Source organism: Myxine glutinosa, chromosome 11 (genome assembly GCF_964187855.1).
Source record: "Myxine glutinosa chromosome 11, kmMyxGlut1.1, whole genome shotgun sequence".
In the NCBI taxonomy this organism is placed as follows: domain Eukaryota; kingdom Metazoa; phylum Chordata; class Myxini; order Myxiniformes; family Myxinidae; genus Myxine; species Myxine glutinosa.
The window spans coordinates 88,348,586-88,372,662 of NC_136271.1; the positions used below are offsets into that span (position 1 = coordinate 88,348,586).

The 24,077-nt window shown below is 44.4% G+C and overlaps 1 protein-coding gene across 1 annotated transcript in view; it reads right to left on the minus strand.

Annotated features, from left to right (window-relative positions):
- Positions 1–4,925: 4,925 nt before the first annotated feature.
- ADCY3 (adenylate cyclase 3) overlaps positions 4,926–24,077 on the minus strand; it is a gene marked incomplete in the record, with an annotated part of 286,396 nt that continues 267,244 nt past the window's right edge. Inside the window, 3 exon segments of the mRNA XM_078786848.1 lie at positions 4,926–9,309; positions 15,944–16,068; positions 23,266–23,392. Coding sequence (XP_078642974.1) covers positions 9,127–9,309; positions 15,944–16,068; positions 23,266–23,392 — 435 coding nt within the window.

The window sequence follows — 24,077 nt, forward strand, 5'->3', positions numbered from 1 at the left end:
GCGCAAATGCGCTTGGGGGAGAGAAGGGTGCAGGCGGCACCAAGTATGAGAGCACAGGTGTGTAAGTACAGGTGTGTGGAATACATGGAGTAAGTGGTACGGAGTGGTGTGCATGGTGCGAAGGTGTGGATGGGGGAAGAGTGGACCCCTTTTCACGAATACCCGGGGCGGGTAGTGTAAATGTTAGGTAGAGGGTATAGGTAAATTGTGGTGGGATATTGGCATCTGTGGTGCGAGGTGAAAGAATGGTATTTGGATGGGTGCATTAGTGTTGTGGAAATGGCTGGGCGTGTAGCCTGTTAGTGTGTGTAGTTGGTTTGGGCACTCCACCACTGTGGGGATGTCGGCCAGGTGAGGCCGCAGGTGGGCTCTGGGAGCCGGTAGTTGTGGATGGGGCCCAAGGATCCGGAGGACGGACCCGGGTAGCCCAGTGCCAGAGGGCACCGAGTGGGGTGACAGAGCCAGGAGAGGGCCTTCCCCAGTTAGTTAGGTTAGGGTGAGGAGCAGGTAAGCTCGGGTGGCAACTACAGTGGTGGAGGTGTGCAGGTGGGTAGACCTGCTGGGAGAGCTACACGTCACAGCCCAGAAATTGTGCGAGGGCACCGGGAGATGAATCGGGGGAGTGAGACCCCAAATTGAGAAGCACCACAGTTTGGTCAATGGGAATTGGTTTTTAGAACCCATAGTGTAAGTTGGCCAATGGATTGCAGGGAAAGACCCCGGGTAATGTAAAGTTGTTAAAGTCATTAGGAAATAGTTAGGATTGATGAACCTGTCGCACCATACGCAGCCACTTACCTGAGGTGATGATGATGACTCCACACCTGTGTTTCTTTGTTTTGTGTTGCAGGAAGTGAGAATTGCTGTGTGGATTTGTGGGACGCATCACGACATGGATGAGACATTGGGGTGATTCCATCTCTCCCTCCCTAGGAGGGACTGATGATGAATTGGTGATGGCAAATTTTGATGTTGAGTTGGAGATGGCAAATTTTGATGAGAGTTGGAAATGGCAAATTTGATTGGTTAGGAGGGAGAGAAGACGAATTTGGTTTATGGGAGGAACGGGGAAGACAGTAGGGACGTTTGTTGATGTGTAAAGTAGATGTTTATGGGTAGTGTTGTGTTTTGTGGATACAGTAAGGGGTAAGGGAGGGGCAATGTAGGTTACCTGGTGGGGGGGGGGGGGGGGGCGTACGGTAGGAACGTACCTGTCTCACCTGGTTCCCATGTGCCCCCAGTGTGCATTACCTTATATTGCATGCACTTTTGCGCCCTTACCACCTTACTCACTTGTTTTCTTTTGTCTCCCACCTCCGAGGATCTGGCTTTGGGGCAGAGAGAGAGGAGAGAGAGGTGCTGGCTCTGCAGTTGTGGGCCTGTACTTCCGCTGCTTGCTGCCTGGATCGATACACCATATGGACCGCAATTTTTGTGGCCGCCCACCATGGACCGCAGTTCTTTTGCGGGCAAGCACCACCCGTGGATGGACCTCTGGGTCAACGTGGCACCTATGCCATACAGGTGAACCACTTTTAGTTGGCCCCCCTGACGGCCACAATTTAGAAATGGACGCGGTTGGCGCCTTTCTTTATTTCTAAAGAAGCCAGAAGGCCAAGTGCACTCCATGAAGGCAAGACCAGCGGCAGAACATCGGCCGGCTGCGACACCACCGGTGACCATGGACACTTAATTGTGCAGTTTTATGAACACTTTATTGGTGCACCGGATGGTGCTGACTGTACATGATGGGGTGGTGCTTTTGGTGCTTGGATGGGGTGCTCTGCACATTATTAAAGGCCGTAGGGCCACAGGGCACTCGTGGGTTGGTGTATCGATGCTGGCATGCGTGCTCTCTCTCTATGCATAACATCTGCATGTGTTCCTCAAAGAACAGGTCCTGGATCGTAGTGTAAATATCAGTCTTGTGTAAATAATGCTCCCTACCGGCTGTATGTTTAGTTTGAGAATGCTTTCCGCGATTCGGTTATCCTGTGGGTGTGTTTCTGTTAGGAGAAGGGTGAAACGTCGCAGGGGGACATATTTACTCATTTGTGAACATCTGTAAAACTGTCGCACTCAGGGTTGAGTTAATAGTAGAGGGAACTACATCTGAGTGCCACACTAACGTAGGTAAAAATTTATCGGGTCGGGACGCCCCGAGGTAGAGAAGGGTGCAATGTTGCGGATATGAGATTGGCCTCCATCCATATCCGCTTGTAAATATTCCCCTATTTCCTCCATACTTCCCAACTATCCCCAATCCCCCATTCCCTAGTCCCATTTTCTGTAAACAACACTCTGTAGACCCGACCTCCCCCTATTTCCCCCATTAAATGTCGCATCCAGGTCCACCGCATCTCACGTAGACAACTATAGGACATCTTGCTAGTTATTCTTAGTTTATGTCAGTTAAGGACTCGTTTCCATTAATTCTGACTCTTCGTTGCACCAGAATGTGATTGTATGGCACCGTTAGGAAGTTTAGGACCTCCCAATACCTCCCCGCAGCTCTTCCTCATGGTACAACAACAACAACAGCGGCGGCGGCGCGGGGAGTGTGCGTCCTCACTCCGGCTTGGTTGGTAGGGGGTGTTGGGAGGGCACCAAGCCTTTCCAACGAGCCGCCATCGACCATGTGCTCGACGGGGTTACCAAGTAGGGGCTCGCTGTCAGCTCCTCGTCAAGGGCGGAGCCCGGTAACCCCCGCACCCAATAGAAGCGGCGGACCGATCCCATCTGGGGCGGAGCCAACGAGCCGAGGGCGTGTCACTCCCCGCTGAGCATGCGCAGGAAGAGGGAGGTGACGTCAGATGCGCGCTGAGCTTGGAGAGAGAAGGACGCCACCAACCGAGCGCTGTGACACCTCCCTGCATCTTTTGGACCGTGCTTTATCCTGTCCCTGAGCCAAGGTGCACCTTGTGCTATCGACTGCCTGTCCTTCCCTGCCATCAATCCCTAAGTCAGTCTTGTTCCGTTTGTCTGTGGTCTGTCTGGGATAGATAAGATTGTGTCTAAGTGCCTATCTCTTCTGTGTCTTTACCTCATTGCCTTGTAATCTACCCCTTTTCTCCCCCACTAATTATATCCTCCTCCGGAGGTCTTGAGAACTGTACCCCTTGCGTCGTTTCATTTATCCCAGTCGTTGTGTCCTTTCCTTCATTGATTTAGCGTAGCGCGATTTGGCCAACGTTCGAGTGGAATCGGGTGAGTTGGGGGTAATCGGGTAAACTGTGCGAACACGGCGGCCATTCCGCTCGGCCCATCATAACATCTTAAGCCGTGTCCGTAACAATAGTCCGTAACATGGACAACCCGTAATAAAATGTCCGTAACAACCCAATAAAACCGTTTCTGCATTTTTTGTTTGCTTTTGGCTTCCCACCTGTGCAAGGCACAGGTACCATTCTAGTATAGTTATATTAATATACCTACTATAACTAGAACGACACTCTTCGACATCACAAAGTTGACCTATATGCCTCCGACAACATTATTACATCATTATAATACTTGTACCAAGTCTGCTTTAAATCCATTCAGCTGTTCTCAAGTTATCACATTTTTACTGAACGTGATCTCTGACCTTGTGACCCCAAAATCTAATCAGTCATCTTTACCCCATTATACATACCTGCACCAAGTTTGACTAAGATCCCTTCAGCCGTTCTCAAGTAATCGTGGTAACGAAAACCTATGACTGATTGACTGACGGACGGATAGACAACCTGAAAACATAATGCCTCCAGCCACTTCGACGGTATAAAAATATACTTGGTAAAAAAAACGTTGAATCAAACATCGTGTTTGGAACTCCACCATGTTCAATTCAACCTTTGCAAGTAAAAGTCTAACATTTTGTTTGCACATTCTATGATTTCCTGCTCGATTTTCATTTTTCTAGAAGACTTTTCAAAAGGTAAATCTTTGTGGTTTCCGTTTTTGTGTTTGGTATCCTTTATCTGTGCTTTCCACCTGGCGATGTACCGGAGAACAAATGAACGCTTTTTAGCAGTCGGAACTGCTGCTAAGCTCAAATTCTAAAATTTGACTCAGCTTAACAGTCTACAGGCATAATAACATATTATTCTCTTTGCTAACTCCCTGTATCCACCCAGCCCCCTCACCTTTTCTATCCCCTTTCCCTCTGTCCACGCCTCACTCTCCCCTCATAATAAAGTGCCACACTCTCCTCCCATCCCCTTCCAAGCTCCCCCTCCATTTCAGAGTTCATCGTGATGTGTGGCGAGGCATCGCTCTTCTCCCCCCCCTTCTCGCTCTTATCCCCCCACCTTCCATCGCTCCCCTACCCCTTCTCACTCCCCCTCCCCTCTCTCTCCTCCTCGCAACCCCCACCCCTCCTCTCTTCCCATCCTCACTCTCCCCTCCCTGCATTCTCTTCCCCCCCCCCTCCCACCTTCCTGCCTCCTCTCCCCCCCTCTCAATATTTCCATCACCAAGCGACTCTCTGTTGCCCGGCAACACCGGGTACCTTTACTCGTTGTTACTGAACCCTGTGTAGGCCATTGGGGTGGGGTACAGCTTCCCCAGCAGCCACGTGGTTCTTAAACCACCAACCTGCACACAAATTGTGTGGGTGGAAGTGGTGACGTCTCTTTCCCTATCTATCTGGTGGTTATTGATGGTTGGAGGCTACGCCCCTTTCCAATATGCTGTATGTATATTTGCAAATTTCCACCGTGCCCTGCGCGTTTCACTTGGAAAGTTGCATTTAAGAACCTGGAACTCTATTCCGATTACGTATACAAGTTAGAAAAGTCTTATTCTGCAGAAGATGGCCCTCACACTCACTATCTTAGGGCTCTTTGAAAGTTGAATGTCTGATGGCTTGATTATTTACCAAGATAGAGCATACACGATGGCTGTTCAGAGTTATATGAACGAGACACTCAAAATAGTCCAAGAAACGCCAACTAATATGTTTTAATGGACAAGTATAATGGATGAGAAAAATACTTCAAAGTTGTTTATAATAATGGATTTAATACAAATTATTGTTTATAATAATGGATTGAATATAAGTTTGATGACATTATCACAGTCCTCAAACTTATTGAGCTCCCACAACAATACTCATAATATTAATACTAAAACATAAATGAACAGTTCCATTTGTAGCACTGATCACTGGGATTTTCATCATAAAGCAAAAGAGGAAAATAAAAAAACCCACCAGTTCCCACGTTTTATTCATGAAAACACCCTTGGGTACATAAGGCATTGTTTATTTGTAAGCTGATAATACATGATAAGCAATTGCCTAGAAACCTCTTTTTGATATTATGTGAAGATGTAAATACTCTGAATCGTTGCACTGAGAGTGCCCCTTCCTGCCTTGTGCACACCTTGCTTGTTGTGATGATGACGCCAGCGTCCTTGCAGGTAAAACAAGTCAAATCGTCAATGTGGTTAAATTTATCCTACACCGTCCGACAGTGTTATTGGAACCTCTTGGCACCGTCCACAATACACAGCTCTCTCTCCCTCTCTCTCGCAAAGCGGACACCTCTGTAAAGTCGCGTCACGAGTTGTTCTTCCTTTAGCAGCACTTGTGCTCCAAGGTTGCGGACAGCAGCAGAAAAACTTTTTATGGCACTTAGAAAACGTTTTGCGCAAAGAAAAAAAAAAAACGATTAAAATTCATGAAAACTCAAAAAAATGAAGTTTTAACAAATTAAAACTCATAAACAAATGAGGTTTTTAACCAATTAAAACTCATGAAAACTAATAATTAATGCAGTTTTAATTAATTAAAACTCATGAAAACTCATAAAAAACAAAGTTTTAACCAATTAAAACTCATTTAAAACAAAGTTTTAACTAATTAAAACTCTTAAAAAACGAAGTTTTAACCTATTAAAACTCATACAAAACAAAGTTTTAACCAATTAAAACTCATAAAAAACAAAGTTTTAACTAATCAAAACTCATAAAAAAACGAAGTTTTAACTAACTAAAACTGATGTCACGGATTGGGTTACCCTTCATTTGCACTCCAAAACCAGATCATCGTTTCATATGCAGTCTGTTGCTGCTGGTTGCATAATTTTCTGCGAGCGTGGCTGTGCAGCTGATGCCCCCTGTTCCCAGAAAGCCAGTACTCGTTTTGCCAACCTCCGAAGGATGCCAAGCTGAGTCAACCCCCACCTGGTGTTATTTAACAGCACGACAAGTGCTCAAACTGAAGACCCTAAGATTTTAAAGCAGCCACCTGAACTGATGTCAACACCAGACTCACAAAAACCAGATGAAAAGTAGGAAGAGAAAAGAAAAAAAACATAGTAGGTATAAAAGGAAGTAAGAGCGGTTATACAGCATGCGGGAAACACCTCCATCACAGGTATTTGCTTCAAAATGTTAAAACAAACCTTTTTATGCAAATTTATTTGAAATGAATTTCAGCTTGCCAAGTGCTATGTTTGGGAATAATAATAATAATTATTATTTGAACTGAGTGAGCAATTGGTAAAATCATGATGGTCTTATCATGAATAGGACAGGTGAAAACGAGTAAAGCAGCAGCATCGAAACGTTAGTGCATTATTTGTGTTATGACCTCACAAAGAAATCAATGACGATGTTCCATCACCAACGTTGCTCCAGGCCTTCAATCCTTACTCAGGATTCTTTATTATTACCCCCATTGACCCTACCTAATAACCCAAACCATCTTGCCTGTATGTTATTATGTTTCCTCTCCTCTCTTTGCTATTTTAATGTTTGTCCATTCCCTTGCTCGAGTCTAAATAGGGTCTCTACTGCTCTACTGTCAGTTCATTCCCTCTTTACATTCTGTTAGCTCACTCCTCCATGAGCCTCAATCTTGTGTATGTATATACTAGAAGAGCCTACCCATCGCTTCCCTGATGGACCAATTAGTCATCACGTCCCTTGTTGCTAGAAAGGTGAGGCGGAGCGTGAGGGTGGGAAAGGAGGAGGAGGGGAGAGATATACTGCATATACATATTTTGGGGGGGGGGGGGGGGGGGATTTGACAGGCACCTCCATTGGGGGGGGGAGAGAGAGGGGGTAAGAGAGGTGAAGAGAGAGGGGGAAGAGAGGTGAAGGGGGAGGGGGGAAGAGAGGAGGAAAGAGAGAGGTGAAGAGAGAGAGGAAGAGAGGAGGGAAGAGAGAGGGGGGAATCGTGAAGCGAGAGGTGAAGAGAGGAGGGAAGAGAGGAGGGAAGAGAGGGGGGAAGAGAGGGGGAAGAGAGGGGGGAAGAGAGAGGTGAAGAGAGAGGTGAAGAGAGAGGTGAAGAGAGGGGGCAAGAGAGGGGGCAAGAGAGGGGGCAAGAGAGGGGGCAAGAGAGAGGTGAAGAGAGAGGTGAAGAGAGAGGTGAAGAGATGGGTGAAGGAGAGCGGGAGAGGGTGAGAGGGAGAAGGATAGAAAGAGATAGAGAGACAGAGAGAGAGTGAGGGGTAGAGACAGACAGACAGAGAGAGAGAGAGAGAGAGAGAGACAGAGACAGAGAGAGAGAGAGAGAGAGAGAGAGAGAGAGACAGAGACAGAGACAGAGAGAGAGAGAGAGAGAGAGAGAGAGAGAGAGAGAGAGAGAGAGAGAGAGAGAGAGAGATAGATAGATAGATAGATAGATAGAGAGAGATAGACAATGGCGTTTATATATATTTCAAGGAGAAATCCAAATATATCAATATGGGTTTAACATGGTTTTATCATCTCACATTTAACTCTAAGGCTGTTCAATCCCCATAGGGGGCATAAAGTGGACAGTATACCGCCACCTCATGACATTTCCCACTCTGACCCATGATATCTTTTTAATTACCCCCATTAACCCTACCGAACTTAACCCTCTTGCAGTTTACTGTGTTTCCTTCCCTTCTCCAATTCGTTAATTTTCTTGCTCATATCCAGCTTTGGCCCCACTGTTGCTCCACTGCCAGTTTCTTGCCTTTTTACCCTCCATCACCTTGCTCTTCCATGAGCCTCGATCTTGTACAGGAAAAGAAGAAAGATATCGAAATAGGTTACGATAGGTTTAACACGGTGCTATCACCTCACAATTAACTTGATCCAAATAGGTCGCGATAGGATGAATATAATGCATTTCGGTTCCTGGTAAACATAAACGTCACACTCGTGTGTCACGGACACTCCCATGACCTGCACATGAGAACACACGAGTAAAGTATTCGTTGAATGGCACCGTTTGCACACTGAACGGTGGTAAAAAGCAACAGCACATGTAAATACTGGACAGCAATAATAACAGCCGCTTGTCAGACCTTTTCAAAAGAAACATTCACAAGCCCTTCTAGAAACGAATCCGCTTCTAATACTCGTCATGAACTTTGGATGTCTCCGGTAACTTGGAGAAATCATCGGCACGGTTCCCAAGACAGACGGGAGAAATAGAAATCGGGGAAAATGGTTCGGCAGATCCTTAAGAAAAAATCCTCCGCCGCTCCGACAGCGCGTTTGATACATTGCATGAAATCGCTTTCCTTCTGATGTGGCGGAACAATTGTTCAAGTCGCCTTCCGCGTACAAAATACAACCTTGAAGTGACGCTTATATCAGCCGTTCAGGAATCAGGTGTGTAGCTTGCAGCAGACGATGAAATCACATTGGAAGCACGGCATGATCTGGAGGAGCACGATTACATATGGTAGTGCACATGATTAACATAGAAAATAGGTCTTGTAATAAAATGGCCTCTGGATATTTCGAGCAGTCACACGGGCAGAGCAGCAACCATTCAGAGGTCTCTATAGATGCTTCACGTGCGTCGTCTGCCATACTGCATAGCGGTTCGGCAGGAATTGACGAATCCAGTGTAAGGGGGCAAACCAAGTCGTCGTTGAATGATCAGAGTTACTTCCAGATGCTAATAATGAACTTTGGCCCTCCGAGGCACTGCCCCATGTTATAAAGTTTTTTTAAAAATCACTCCTTCTGCCATTCATGCTTTAAGTTCTTCTGGCAAACATCCAAGGCATCACAAAAGCAGCTCTTAACTGCACGACTACTTTCCACCTGACCATCACCTGTATACAAGCACAATGGACTTTTGGCAACCGTGAAATGCAAAGGCAACACACGTTGACAAGGGATTTTAGGTAACATCCTTGGTTTGGGGTTGCCTTACACATTGTCCATGACCTGGTGAGGTAAGCTCATGGCTGAACCATTCATAAATAATCCTTTCTTCTCACGGCCTTTCAAGAAGTAGGTAACAAGTTCACCCTTGCCCTTTATGTAGACGGGTCCACGTCGCATAAACTGGAAACCATAGTCATTCAACACCAGGTACGTTTCCTCAACGACCTGCAAACAAACGCATCAGCACAGAATGAATCATCATGAACATGTTTCTTCCGATACCTTCATCCCCATCAAAAGGTATGGTCTCATACTCGCAAAAGTACCTGTTCCCGTTAACAATAAATTCTTAAGTAAACACCCTTCAACCCCCCCCCCCCTCCCCCCCTTGTAACTTCTCTGCTCAAGCGGCCTTCCATTCCCCTCCCCTCATGCTCCCGACCATTCCCCTCCCCTCATGCTGCCTTCCATTTCCCTCCCCTCACGCTGCCTACCATTCCCCTCACACTGCCTACCATTCCCCTCCCCTCATGCTGCCTTCCATTCCCCTCCCCTCACGCTGCCTTCCATTCCCCTCCCCTCACGCTGCCTTCCATTCCCCTCCCCTCACGCTGCCTTCAATCCCCCTCCCCTCATGCTGCCTTCCATCCCCCTCCCCTCACGCTGCCTTCCCCTTGCCCCCCCACTTGCCGCTCCTCCTCCTCTCTCTCCCTCTCCACTCTTAATATTCCCATTACAAAGCGACTCTGCGTTGCCTGGCAATGTCGGGTGCTTTTGCTGGTCTATAATAAAAAAAAGCTGTGTATGCATCCCCTTCATAACTCCAAACTTTGCAAGCATACTTCTCGAACTCCAAGGAAGTGCATGAATGAAAACTGGGTGTTTGGGTGTGTTAAAACACTCCTTTTAAAGATCATTTAGGGTGTGCTCATACCAAAAAACAAACAAAATATGCCTCACCAAAATGGCGGGGCACCATCCTGGTCAGCCCTCTGCACATCGCTGGGTTCTTGCGCCGCTATTTTGTTTCAGCCTATTTAAACATGCCTTGCCTTGGAAGCGCAATCTACTCTCACCGACTGATTAAAGTATATAATCAAAATCTGTATTCAGCTTTGAGGATCAGGATCCCATGCACTAAATAAGTATTGAAAACTGGAGTGAAATGTAAAAAAATTTCAGACATTAGCGATTCTTAGAACTAAGTGTATATGTTATAACTAAATTATATGCATGGCTGTCCTTCCTCCTTCTCCATAGTGCAAAAGTAAAAACAAAAAAAATGAATGAAACAATATCTTTTTTTTTACTGTGCCAACAATTATTTTGAGTGAAGAACACATTAAGAAATGTGCCAAAATGTGTAACTTTATTGAATGCAACAAAAATAATTAACCAGCAGGATTGATGTGAAGGCTTTTACAGTTGCACCTGGTACTCCGTTGGATAAATCTCTGGAGTTAGGACAAAATAAATCAAATTAAAGATTGAATTAAAAGAACGCGGCCCTGATCCCTCCTCCAGTCTATTTAATTCATTTCCTTCCTTGTAAAGAAGCCTGGCATTGGCTATATATATATACAGTGGAACCTCTAAATCCGAATTTAATTCGTTCCAGCGGCAGTTCGGATTGGGAAAAGTTCGGAATTAGAAACTATTTTCCTCATAAGAAATAATGGAAAGTGAATTAATCCGTTCCTGGACCCCAAAAACCCATTATCAAGACACTGTTAACTGCAAATACACATGATTCAAGGTAAAATAAGATGAGTAAATGCCCTAAATATCAACTAATAAATAATAATAAAAACAAGAAGTAAATGTACTAACATGAAAATAACTGCATTTACCTTCGTGGAGAGTTCTGATGGTGCATGTGGAGGCTGGAGAGGAGGAAGGAGGGAGAGGGTTTTATTGCTTAGAAGGTGAGGCACCTTCCAAGCTAACATCAGATGACTGTGCTTCTGGTGTTTGCTCTCTTTGTCTCTTAACACCACTTGTAGAGGGTTGGGGCTCACAAGGCTTGCTTTCTTTAGAGAACCACCTCTCCAAAGTTGCCTGGTGTTGGCGACTTTTCTTAATTTTTCTGAAGTGGTCAATCACATCGTCACTGAACAAGTTAATGCTCCTGTTAACCACTGCTTTAATAGGGTGCCACTTTTCAACAATGGCCTGTGTTTTAGACCAATGGAAGCACAGTTCTCTAATTTCAGCACTGGAAATATGAACGACGCTCGCGGCGGGAAATATGAACGACGCTAACGCTATGTTGGCGGTTCGGTTATAGAAATACATTCGGAATTAGGGACAAAATTTTCTCGAATTTACGGTTCGGAATTAGAGTAGTTCGAGATGAGGGGCGTTCGGAATTAGGGGTCACTACTGTATATATATATATATTTGTATACAAGAACGAGGCTCGTGTAAGAGCTAACATTAATCACAAACAAACAAACAAACGGACACATAAAACGTATAATAAAAAGAGCTGGAGACAAGATGGGGAGGGTACAACAGTAGAGCACAGAGCGGAAGACAAGCACACAAGTACAACAGTAGTGAACAGGGACATCGGGAGATCTGTGGGAGGGAGAGGGCTTGGGGAAGAGGAGGCATGGGAAGGGGGTGGGGTGGGGGGGGGGGGGGTGGGTGGGAGAGTTATAGAACACATGGTCACTGTCAGGATGTCCAAGAAAGAAGTCGGTATTTCAGTGGATCTGGGGTGAATTAACGGGGTTAGAAAAGATCAAGGTTTAGGATGGGGGAAGATAAGAGATGGTGGTGAACACCTGTTTTAAAGACCTGGAGGGAGGAGTGGGATTGAAGAGAGTGAGGGAGATTGTTCCAGAGGCAGGAGAAAAGAGGAATGAAAGAGTGAAGGTGAGCAGAGGGTCTTGATTTTGGCAGTTTCACCAGAAGAGGGTTGATGGCAGATCTTGTGCGACCTGTAGGAATATTTGGAGGACAGAGCACAGACAGAGCTGGGGGAGCTAGGCTGGAGAGGAGTCGGTAGAAGACAGAAAGTCCACCAACCTGCCTGCGGTGAGAGAGTGAAAGGCCCTCACAATCAGCTTCATCATGGGATATTCCAATGATTCTGAAAGCTTTGGTTTCAACATCGTGAAGCCAAGCTATATGTGAGGCAGGAGCACCAGCGCAGAGGGGAGAGAAGTATTCCATTGAGTTGCGGATGAAAGCCTTGTATGTGGTGAGGAGCTCAGGTGTTCCAGCCAAGGAAGGACGTCGCACGACGGAGGATGCCCAGTCGGCGTCTGGCTTTGGAGGCCAGCTTGGAATTGTGGTTTTCCCAGGAAAGATCATGGCAGATAGTCAGACCCAAAGGCTTGAGTGACAGAACTTCTTGGAGAGGACTGTTGAGAAAGTAGATGGTAGGGTTGTCCAGGCGGTCTTTTCGGAGAGACATAGTAAGAGTGTGAGATTTGTCAGTATTGAAAGACATGTTCCACTTGTTTGACCAGTCTGTGATTTTGTCCAGGTCTGCAGAGAGTGAAGAGGCTGCAGACTGCCGATCTGAGTGTTGAGATATGGAGTGGCAGAGGGTGGAGTCATCAGCAAAGGGATAGAGAGGATTTTCCAGAGAGTCGGAGAGATCATTGATAAAGACCAGAAAAAGCACAGGGCCCACAACACTGCCTTGGGGACCTCCAGCCTTAACAGGAAGGGGAGATGAGAGAAATCTATTCAGGGCTACACGTTGACTACGACTAGAGAGGAAGTCTGCAAGCCATGCATGGAGATTTCCATAGATACCATAGGAGGGGAGTTTGGTGAGCGGAGTGGGGTGCCAGACGGTATCGAAGGCACGTGATATGTCAAGGGAGACAGCTGTGATTTCCTGTTTGGAATTGGTGGCCTCCATCCATTGTTGAGACAGCAGAAGCAGCATGTCCAGAGTAGAGTGACCTGGTCTGAATTCAAATTGATGATCAGAGATCATGCCATTGGAGAAGAGGAAGGATTTGATATCTGAAGCAATGATGGATTCCATGACTTTGCTGATCATTGGGAGCAGGCTGATTGGTCTGTAGTTGCAAGGATCTGTTTTTGCACATTTTTTGTGTAAAGCGGTAATGTTAGCTGATTTCCAAGATGCTGGCAGATGACCTTGAGCAAAAGAGAGGGTGAAAAGAACAGAGAGGGGGTGAGATAGAGCGGCAGAGCAGGAGTTTAGGACCCGTGGGCTGATGCCGTCTGGTCCAGTTGCAGAATCAGAGTCGAGGTTTGACAAAAAACTTCTCCACCTTGTCAGAAGAGAAGGACACAGAGTCCAGGAGCAGCTGGGTACGACTGGAAAAGGTAGGTACAGAGAGAGATGGGTTTGGGACACAAGATTTTGAGGCAAACACAGAGTTGAGGCATTCAGCTTTTTCACGTGCGGAGTCAGCTGTGTGGCCGGCATATCGGTTAAAGTTGCTGGTTTAAGATGTTAGGGTCTTGAGTTTGAGCTCATGTCATGCCATTGTTCAACACCAGGTGGTTTGAATCAGCCTATCATCCTTCCGAGGTCGGCAAAATGAGTACCAGCTTACTGGGAATAACAAGCCATTTCAATATCCTGCATCGGCGTGGTGAGCTTTCCATGGTTGTGCCCATAAGCCTTGGAAACTGCTTAAGCAGCCATATGCATCAGTTCATATCTTCATATCTTCAGTCAGGTCAGTCCGTCTCTTTCCTGACTGCCACTGGTAACATGTAACCCAGTGTTACCTGCCGCATGTTCGGGTTGTCAGTGACTAAACTGACTGTCCTTATTGGCCTGCCAGTGGGGAGGGTGACTGTGACACCCTGCAGAACTAAAAACAATACCTGTTGTTTTTGGAAAGGCGGATGAGGTCCCTTCGTGAGCCAACGGCCATCCAGTAAGGAGATGGCATCTCATAAAATACACCCATCCGGTTGGACCGGTTTTTTAGGTAGTAGGTTGTAGACAACAACCGGTCAGGATAGTACCACAGTTCTGACTTCGGAGCGTTAAAGTGGTGCCCGGAACCATCTTATGCTCTCTGTGTCAGGATTGCTGGTCTTACTTTCTGTCTCACTCAAACTATAACTATTGGGCAAGCTTCAATCTCTCCTTCTCGCAAACAAACACCATACACTTTTCATGACACACTTTTCATGACACACTTTTCATTATACACTTTTCATTTTGCACTCTTCATTATACACTCATCACACACTTTTCATGACACACTTTTCATTATACACTTTTCATTATACACTCTTCATTATCCACTCATCACACACCTTTCATCACACACCTTTCATTATACACTTTTCATTGTACCCTTTTCTTACTCTTTTTCACTTCACCTTCGCATTCTCTCTCTGTTATTTCTCTTTCCTCACATTTACCAATACAGTTATTTTATTTAAGGCCTGGCCTCGATGAGGACTATTTAGTCCGTGACAGGAGCCTTCAACGTAAAAAAGATATGCAAAATGAGTGGTCCTTTTCTTCCTTTGAAAAGTAGAAAGTACATCGATCAACGAACAAAGGACTGTTTCAAGGTAAACCTTTGGGGTGGTCGTTTTGATGTACCTTATACGTGTGTGCATTTATCGATTACCACAACTGAACTTCGAACAGGTTGCGGTACCTCGGTCACAATGGTCCAGTGGTCCACTCACAACCACTCATATGAGAGGTTTAGTGTGTACGTGTGTGTGTGTGTGTGTGTGTGTGTGTGTGTGTATATGTGTGTGTGCGTGTATGTGTGTATGCGTGTGTGTGTGCGTGTGTGTGTATGTTTATGTGTGGTCATTAAGCATAATGCATCATTCTCTTTGCTAACCACCCTCCTCTCCCACCCCTCCCTCTCTCTCTCTGCATCCCTCTTCTTTCTACCCCATTCTAATAATGCATACTTTATAGACATACTCACATTTTAATTCCACATACTTTATAGATGTACTCATATTATAATAATTGTACATTATAATTGCACATAGTGTCCAATGCGCTTCGGAATTCTCAAGCCAAGGGATAGAGCATGATCTGGTTTTCGACATAATACGTACGCGTTTATTGACAACACCGGCTTAGCCGGCTACTAGTACCGACTGCAAAGCCGCAATGAGCCAGCGAAGCCAAAGCCTCTTGCCACTATTTTACCCATCACTATGGCATGAGTAGGTTAGGTAGTTTAGGTTAGGTTAGGTTCGGTAGTAGTTTTTTTTTAAAGTTTATTTTTTATTTTTTATTAGTGTACATCAGAAAGTTACAGTACCTGGTTGAAAAAAGGAGAATGTGTACTACTTACTAGCTATCACTCGGTGGCGCTTCTGGCCTATTTGAACACATTCTGTGCGGACAAACGGACCCAAATGCTATGCCCTCTCCTCTGGCAAGGGTAATAATGTGTGAGGGAGGACTACCTCAAAATCAATACCTGATAGGTGTTTAATTCTTAAATAACGTATGTGGTATATAAAAAGCAGGTCCACACCATGTCCCAACTGGCTGACTGCACACCTTAACTCTTTTGTTCCAAACCTCTTTGTTCCAGTCTGTAGAAACAACCTTCCATGCCAACCTTCCCTCTTGGGCTTCACGTCGGTGGTGCACCATCATTTTATACCATCTCCCATCTTTATTAGCCTCATGAACCCTTTCTAACACAACCCTCTTACATGCAGGTTGCAGTGCTTCCTCCCCTCTCTCCTTTTTTTCCTGTTCGTTGATTGCCTTGCTTATTGTATTCAAGATTTACCCCACCTCCCTACTCTCAGATCATACCCTCCATCACTTTGCTCTTCCATGAACCTCTATCTTGTAGAGAGGAACCAAAGGTTCGAATCACTGCTTGCCTCTTCATGTAATTATTTAGTTTCGTACCTGTATGTGGTCATTGTATCCAGTAGATTCCATTCGACTTGCCACATTCACCGTATTGCCCCAGATATCGTAATGTGGCTTGCGTGCTCCAATAACACCAGCCAAAAGTGGTCCTTTATGGAGGCCTGCATCATCAGGTAGCAAATTATACAATTAGTGACAGTATCAACATTTAGCTTGCAGATGATTGCATTGACAACTGCATTTGAAGTAAAACAAATATTTTTTCTAATCCACAAATTACACATTTTGTTCAAATTACAACATGAAATATTTGCCCTCATTTCACTCTCAGATGTGAAAGTTCATTCCAAGCCATAAAATATTGTTACATTCAAGGGCAAGGGTGGGAGCTGCCCTGGTCGTGTACAAATGTATTTAAAGGGAAAAGTCCAATGTATTCATGTTGTTTATAGATTCGGTGTTATCTAGACAGTGGTTAAGTTAGTTATCCCCCAGTTTGTGATTGCCTCCTGTGGCTTTTCACTACGTTTTTTACAACGACAACAAGGCCAGAAAATAAAACTCACGTTCATTACAACAACAAGCACAACAACCTTCCATTAACCAACAATAACTGACAGAACCACAGAACATTCCTGATCAGGATAAGCCCGCCTCCAGGGGATAGCAAACAGGCAGGCCACGGCCCAAAGTTCGTCATTGGTCAAGCAAGACCATGGGGTGTTTCGAGAGAGCTCGGCGATTATACAGAGTGACGTCAGAGCTAGAAGGTTCGAGAGCAGGAAGGAGAAGCCTCTCTCCCTCTCAGTCTGGCTTTTACCCCTGGCGGTCGCTTTTTGGTCTCGTGTGCGCCTATGAGGAGACTTTCCGGAGCTTTTGTGGAACTTTTGCAATCGTAAAGAGGAGCAATATGAGTAGCTCTTGGCACTTTGGACGGAGACAACAACAACAACATGCATTTTAAGGCCATTTTCCCTGCTAGAGCGGGGGTTAGCCTTGCGGTCCCCATGACAATCTTCTCCGGAGCTTTGTAAGGAGAGAGAGAGAAAAAAGAAGGCCGTCTTCACAGCTGGCTCGACGGCTCTGTGCACGTCGCCGTAGTCGGCTCGGCGCCATATTGGGTGCTCAGGCGTGGGACGCGTTGGACTTGGCCAACCTGTACTGCAGAGTGCAGACTTCATTCAACGATCTCGTTGAGCAAGCTGAGTACCGGCCGACTAAAACTAAAAGCAAAATTTATTTTATTTTATCATTCCCCTGTTGTGAAATTGTGTGTGAGTGAGTGGAGACGTCTCAAATTAGGATTTAGTTTCACCTCACCCTTCATTTTCACCACTTTCGTATTGCATTTATTGTCATTAAATTCTTGTGTTGCATTTGATTTGCTATGTGTTGTTTCTCTATGGGTTTCGGGAATAAACCCGTGTGGCTTCCGTCTGAGGTAAGCGCTTTGGTTACCTCACAAGCGCGCGACGGACCAATCGCCAGTTTCGGCTACGCGCCAAGGCATTAAGGACCGTTACGGCGATTCATCATCCAGCGGTGTTAACCACCGGGGCTGACACGACAAAAAAAAAAAAAAAAAAAAAAAAAAAATATATATATATACTGAAACGCAAAAGAAACTTACCACCTTTGAAACCTTTAAATATCAACAATAACACTGCGTGTAGTAAATGTGTGAACTTATTTGTGGACAATAGTGTCCTCACTGTCAGACAAAACGGTCATGGATGGTCACTTGAACCTTCAATGGTCACTTCATAGCACAGCTGTTGAACAGCCGTTTTGACTGTCAGTGATTAGCCTAGGGGTACGGGATGATTTTAATGAGCTGCACGTGATGTCTTGATATTGGCTTTAAAAAGGCCAGTGCAAAATGGGCATTTCAATCAACATGCCACGATTGTCAAGGGATCAACGGCAGCGTGCCCTGGGCATGCTGCAAGGCGGACTGAGCTACCGTACAAACCAACAATTGCTAATTGAAACATTTGCATTTTATTGATGACATGTCAAGTTTTTGACCAAGATACACCATCTCATCAGTTTGTTCTACAGTACAGAACAGCACAGGGTGCAATGTCAGTCCCCTTTCAATAGCGTGTGTGGCAGGTAGCTCAGTCCGCCTTGCAGCATGCCCAGGGCACGCTGCCGTTGATCCCTTGACAATCATGGCATGTTGATTGAAATGCCCATTTTGCACTGGCCTTTTTAAAGCCAATATCAAGACATCACGTGCAGCTCATTAAAATCATCCCGTACCCCTAGGCTAATCACTGACAGTCAAAACGGCTGTTCAACAGCTGTGCTATGAAGTGACCATTGAAGGTTCAAGTGACCATCCATGACCGTTTTGTCTGACAGTGAGGACACTATTGTCCACAAATAAGTTCACACATTTACTACACGCAGTGTTATTGTTGATATTTAAAGGTTTCAAAGGTGGTAAGTTTCTTTTGCGTTTCAGTATATATATATATACCTTCCTCCCCTCTCTATATATATATACAGTATATATACACTACCAGTCAAAAGTTTAGATGCACCCAACATATTGTGTTTAATGTGCAAAATGAACATAAGATGTGAACAAAACCTATATCTCCTTATTGTGAACCTATTGTGAACAAAACTCTGACCAAATATATATCTCCTTATCTACTGATAATATATTATGCTTCAATGCATCTTTCCTGTACAAAACGTAGGTTTAAAACAATTTTGGAAATAGGTCGAAAAGTGCAATACTAAATCCAAACTGAAACACGAAGTTAATGTTATTAACGTTTCATCTCAGGGGCAAAAACTGTTTACAAATATTGCTTTGTGTGGAATGAATGTTTGTGCTTAGTTTCCTCATCACGTGCTATGTCTATTATTGCCATGCGTTGCAAAAATGTTCACAGAAAGGCCAGCTATACAATGTAATGAGTGTTTCAGATTGCATGAACATGGGTGCCAAAGCTCAGCTAACGTCAGAAAAACACACAGGCAAATGTAACTTTGAGAGAACAGGGACATTGGGTGATCTGTGGAAGGGAGAGGGCTGGGGAGGGGGGGGGGGGAGGGGTACACGGTACAAAGCAGATGAACACCACAAGGAATTTCAGGTATGAAGCTGGAGATTGAAAGAGGTGGATTTGGGGTTTTTTAACGGGGTAGAAAAGATCAAAGTTTTGGATGGGGGAAGATAAGAGATGGTGGTCAGCAGCTGTTTTGATGACCTGGAGGGTGGAGTGGGATTTAAGAGAGTGTAGGAGATTGTACAAGAGGCAGGAAAAATAATGGAATGAAAGAGTGAAGGTGATTTGGCGGTTTCACCAGAAGATGGGTGCTGGCAGATCTTGTGCGACCTGCAGGAATATTTTGGGGACAGAGCACTGACACAGCTGGGTGAGCTAGGGCGGAGAGGAGTCGGTGGAAAACAGAAAGACCACAAACTTGCCAGCGGTGAGCAAGTGAAAGGCCCTCAGAATCTGCTTCATTGCGAGAGATTCCAATGATTCTGAGAGCTTTTGTTTCTGCAACGTGAAGCCGGGCTAGGTGTGAGGCAGGAGCACCAGCCCCGAGGGGAGAGCAGTACGACATCAAGCTGCAGGTGAAAGCTTTGTCTGTGGTGAGAAGCTCAGAAGTGACAAGAAAGGACTTTGCACGATGGAGGATGCTTTCCAGGAATGTGTCCCCCGCGAATAGTGGGTCGAGGTTTATGTATACATATACATATACATATATATATATATATATATATATATATATATATATATATATATATATCTATATATATATATATATATATATATATATATATATATATACATATATATATATATATATATATATATATATATAATATATATATCCTTCTTCTACAAGTTTCTACAAGCGAAGTCCTTCTACAAATACAGTCACGTGAAAAAGTAAGTACACCCCATGTAAAGTTTTGACTTTTTCAACATATTTCAATATACAGCTATTTGATCTTCATTTCAACAATATTGATAGATAAAGGTGATATAATATAACAAATATCATGAAACATTTACATTTTGTAGTCCATTTTATAATTTAAATAAACATAAATGCAAATTTCACATGTGGAAAAAGTAAGTACACCCCTACATTCATCAGTACTTCAAATACCTAAAATTAGAATCAGGTGCACCAGCTCAGGTGCAAATGATTAGAACATTAGAGGATTTTGGAGGAACCTGTCTTATTTAAACCTCAGACATTTAGTTTGGTTTGCTCTTTGTTGTTGAAGTGTGCGGCGTCACCATGCCTAGATTAAAAAGAGCTCTCTGAGGCCTTCAGAAAGAAGGTTATAGATGCCGACGAGTCTGGGAAGGGATTTAAAAAGATCTCCAAACAATTTGAAATCAATCATTCGACTGTCCGGAAGATCATCTACAAGTGGAGAAGATTCCAAACAACTGCCAACTTGTTCAGGCCAGGCCGCCCCAGCAAGTTCAGCCCAAGAGCAGACCGCAAGATGCTGAAATAAGTCTCTAAGAACCCCAGAATGTCATCACGGGACCTACAGGTAGCTCTTGCCACTGTCGATGTCGAAGTGCACGAGTCTACCATTAGAAAGAGGCTGCACAAATTTGATCTACATGGGAGGTGTGCCAGGAGGAAACCTTTGCTGTCCAGAAAGAACATCAGGGCAAGACTAAAGTTTTCCAATGAACACCTCGGCAAAGACCAGCACTTCTGGAACAATGTGCTCTGGACAGATGAGTCAAAGGTAGAGCTATTTGGCCACAGTACCAGAAGACATGTTTGGCAAAAACCAAAGACAGCATTTGACCACAAGAACCTGATACCAACTGTAAAGCATGGTGGTGGAAATATTATGGTTTGGGGCAGCTTTGCTGCATCAGGGCCTGGGCATCTCACCATCATAGAATCCACTATGAATTCTTCATTGTACCAGAGGGTGCTTGAGGATAATGTGAGGCCATCTGTCGGAAAGTTGAAGCTCAACCGAAGGTGGACCTTGCAACATGACAATGACCCTAAACATACCAGTAAATCCACCAAGGAATGGCTGAAAAGAAAGAAATGGAGGGTTCTGGAATGGCCAAGTCAAAGTCCAGATCTAAATCCCATTGAGATGTTGTGGGGGGATTTGAAACGAGCTGTGCATGCAAGAAACACCTCAAACATCGCACAGCTGAAAGAATTCTGCATGGAGGAGTGGGCAAAAATTTCTCCCAGTCGATGTCAGAGACTCGTATACAGTTATAAGAAACGCCTACTTGAGGTTGTTTCTGCCAAAGGGGGCAATACCACCTATTAGAGCCAAGGGTGTGCTTACTTTTTCCACATGCGAAATTTGCATTTATGTTTAATTAAATCGTACAATGGACTACAAAATGTAAATGTTTCATGATATTTGTTATATTATATCACCTTTATCTATCAATATTGTTGAAATGAAGATCAAATAGCTGTATGTTTAAATATGTTGAAAAAGTCAAAACTTTACATGTGGTGTACTTACTTTTTCACGTGACTGTATATATATATATATATATTGTGTGTGTATGTACACACACACACACGCACACACGTAAATATATCTGTGAGAAATAGTAGAAACTCCACAGTACGAGCAGGACGTCGCGTCTTATTCAATCTCCCGATTATATATATACAACCGAGTCGAGGCTTGTGGAAGAGGAATAATTAGTACACTGAAGACATCATGACACAACAGGTCAAAAGGAAAAGTAGAGAGAGTCGTGAAACACCAACAGCAGAGGTGAAGGCCAAGATAGAGCCAGACTTGGACAAACAATGGGTGTGGAGATGAATGAGGAGCAGGATTTAACAACTGAGCGTTTGCCATCAAATTTTCAACAAACCTTTTTTATGAGTATGTGGAGAACGCAAATTAATAAAATGTACAATTGTTTTTAAATGTCGTTTTCATTAAGCTCAGCTCGATTACAGAGCGGACGCAAATCGGGCTTTGCATTGTGAGGTGCTTTCTAGTTATAGATTACTAGCAGAGACTATCGGCGCTGCCCGAAGGGTGGGGGAGGAGTGGGTTCTACATGGGTATTACACGGTGCTGGGGCCGGAGGGGGGTGTTACACGGGGCTGACCCGCCGAGTGAGCTTTACCTGGTGGTGATGTCAGGACGTGTTGGAAATTGAAAATCTATGGAGTTATTGGCCTTATGGTGGTTGCCTTTTGCCTGCGGGCCGGCAGCAGCACTGCCCCACCCCACATCCCAATATACGCTTCATTGCGGCCTTTAATGGTTCTCTATATGGGACATCAAGGCCAATGTCTGGTAGTTTAAAACATTACCCAGATTCTGAAGGACCTACATCCAAAAGTCGGGGCCTCTAGATGCTACGTTTGAGCCTTGAAGGATTAACATACACAAGCACAAACAACCTCAACACAAAACATAAACACTTGAAATATGTATGGCGATAATGATGCAAAAACGTAAGTGTTCAAATAAAACCGAGACGTATAAAGATATACACACAGGCATTCTTTTTTTTTTATCTCACTCCTCCCTCCAGGTCTTCAAAACACCTGTCCACCACCATCTCTTATCTTCTCCCATCGAAAAACTTGATCTTTTATACCCCATTAATCCACCTTTTTCAAATTCCGTTTTCTTTCCTGAAATCCCCCGTAGTGTCCATCTTGTTTATCCCATGCACCATGCCCCATTGCCCCAGTCCTCTCCCTTCCACAGATCTCCCGATATCCCTGTTCTCCACTGTTGTTGTGCTTCCCTCTCTCTCTCCCTCTTCTCTCCCGTTATCTCCATTATATGTTCTATGTGTTGGGTCGTATACGATCCTCGACTAAGTATACAAAAAAATACAAAGAAGAATATGTGGAAGGAAAAGACTGGCGAACAGGAAGGTAAGATGAAAAATGGATAACCTTCGGCTGAACAGTAATAATGCCGAAGATATTGTGGAAAAAATCCACGAGGCCAAGGATCCGCACACGTGGGTGGAAAGAATTGTTTTTCCAAATGAAATTTGTACTTCTAAAAGTTTTTCACTTTCATTAGCAATCTTAAGAGAACAAGGAGGAGAGATAAAATAACAGATTTTTCATACCAACAGTACCGGTAACACGGCCAGTAATAATAAATAAATAAAGGCTGTTCATCCGAAGGCCTATTCCATTCTTCAATACCTTGAAACATGCATCCCCAAAAAAGGGAGTCAAAGTACGATTCCCATATTTAAGTTCCAACGCATGATTGACAGCCGATATACACGTCACTAACCCTCAATAATTTTTTTTTTTACATATATGAAGAGGGAAACAGAATAATCCTCCAAACTCATTTTGGAAAGGTGAGGGGTACACACCGATGCGGAGCTTGAGGTTATTGAAGGACTGGTTGTTGATATTCCCAAGAGTAACTTTCATCGCAAGGCAGAAATCTGCAAGATCTGCCAGATGCTGCCAACGTACTCTTTCTGTCTGCCCGGAGTCCTGAAAGGAGGGACAAGCAATCCAGCTGCAGTGAGGTGCAACGGACACCTTGATTTTCATTTCACCTGTTCGTGCACGAAGCAATTTGCTCACAATTACAAAGGCCACCGACTTGATTCTCAAACTGAACTTGGAGCTATACTTTGGTGACGGATGTTTACAAAATGAGTGATAGTTTGTTAAAAAATAAAAATTGCAGAAAAAGCATTTGCAAAGGCAATTGCCAAATGATTCAAGTCAATCCCATAAGAAACTCCTTTGTATTCTCTTTTTTGCACAGAAAAGTACAAATAGATTGAAACAGGTAAAGCCATAAGAAATAAAAAAGGAAAATGTGATGCAAATTTGTTGATACCTTTAGATGTCAACCCACTGACACATTTGATCTCAACTAAAGGTCACAGGAAAAATGAAAGATCATATGAGAGAGACAGAGTGAGACGAGAGTGACAGAGTGAGACGAGAGTGACAGAGTGAGACGAGAGTGACAGAGTGAGACGAGAGTGACGAGTGAGACGAGAGTGACGAGTGAGACGAGAGTGACGAGTGTGACGAGAGTGACGAGTGTGTCGAGAGTGACGAGTGTGTCGAGAGTGACGAGTTGTGTCGAGAGTGACGAGTGTGTCGAGAGTGACGAGTGTGTCGAGAGTGACGAGTGTGTCGAGAGTGACGATGTGCGTCGAGA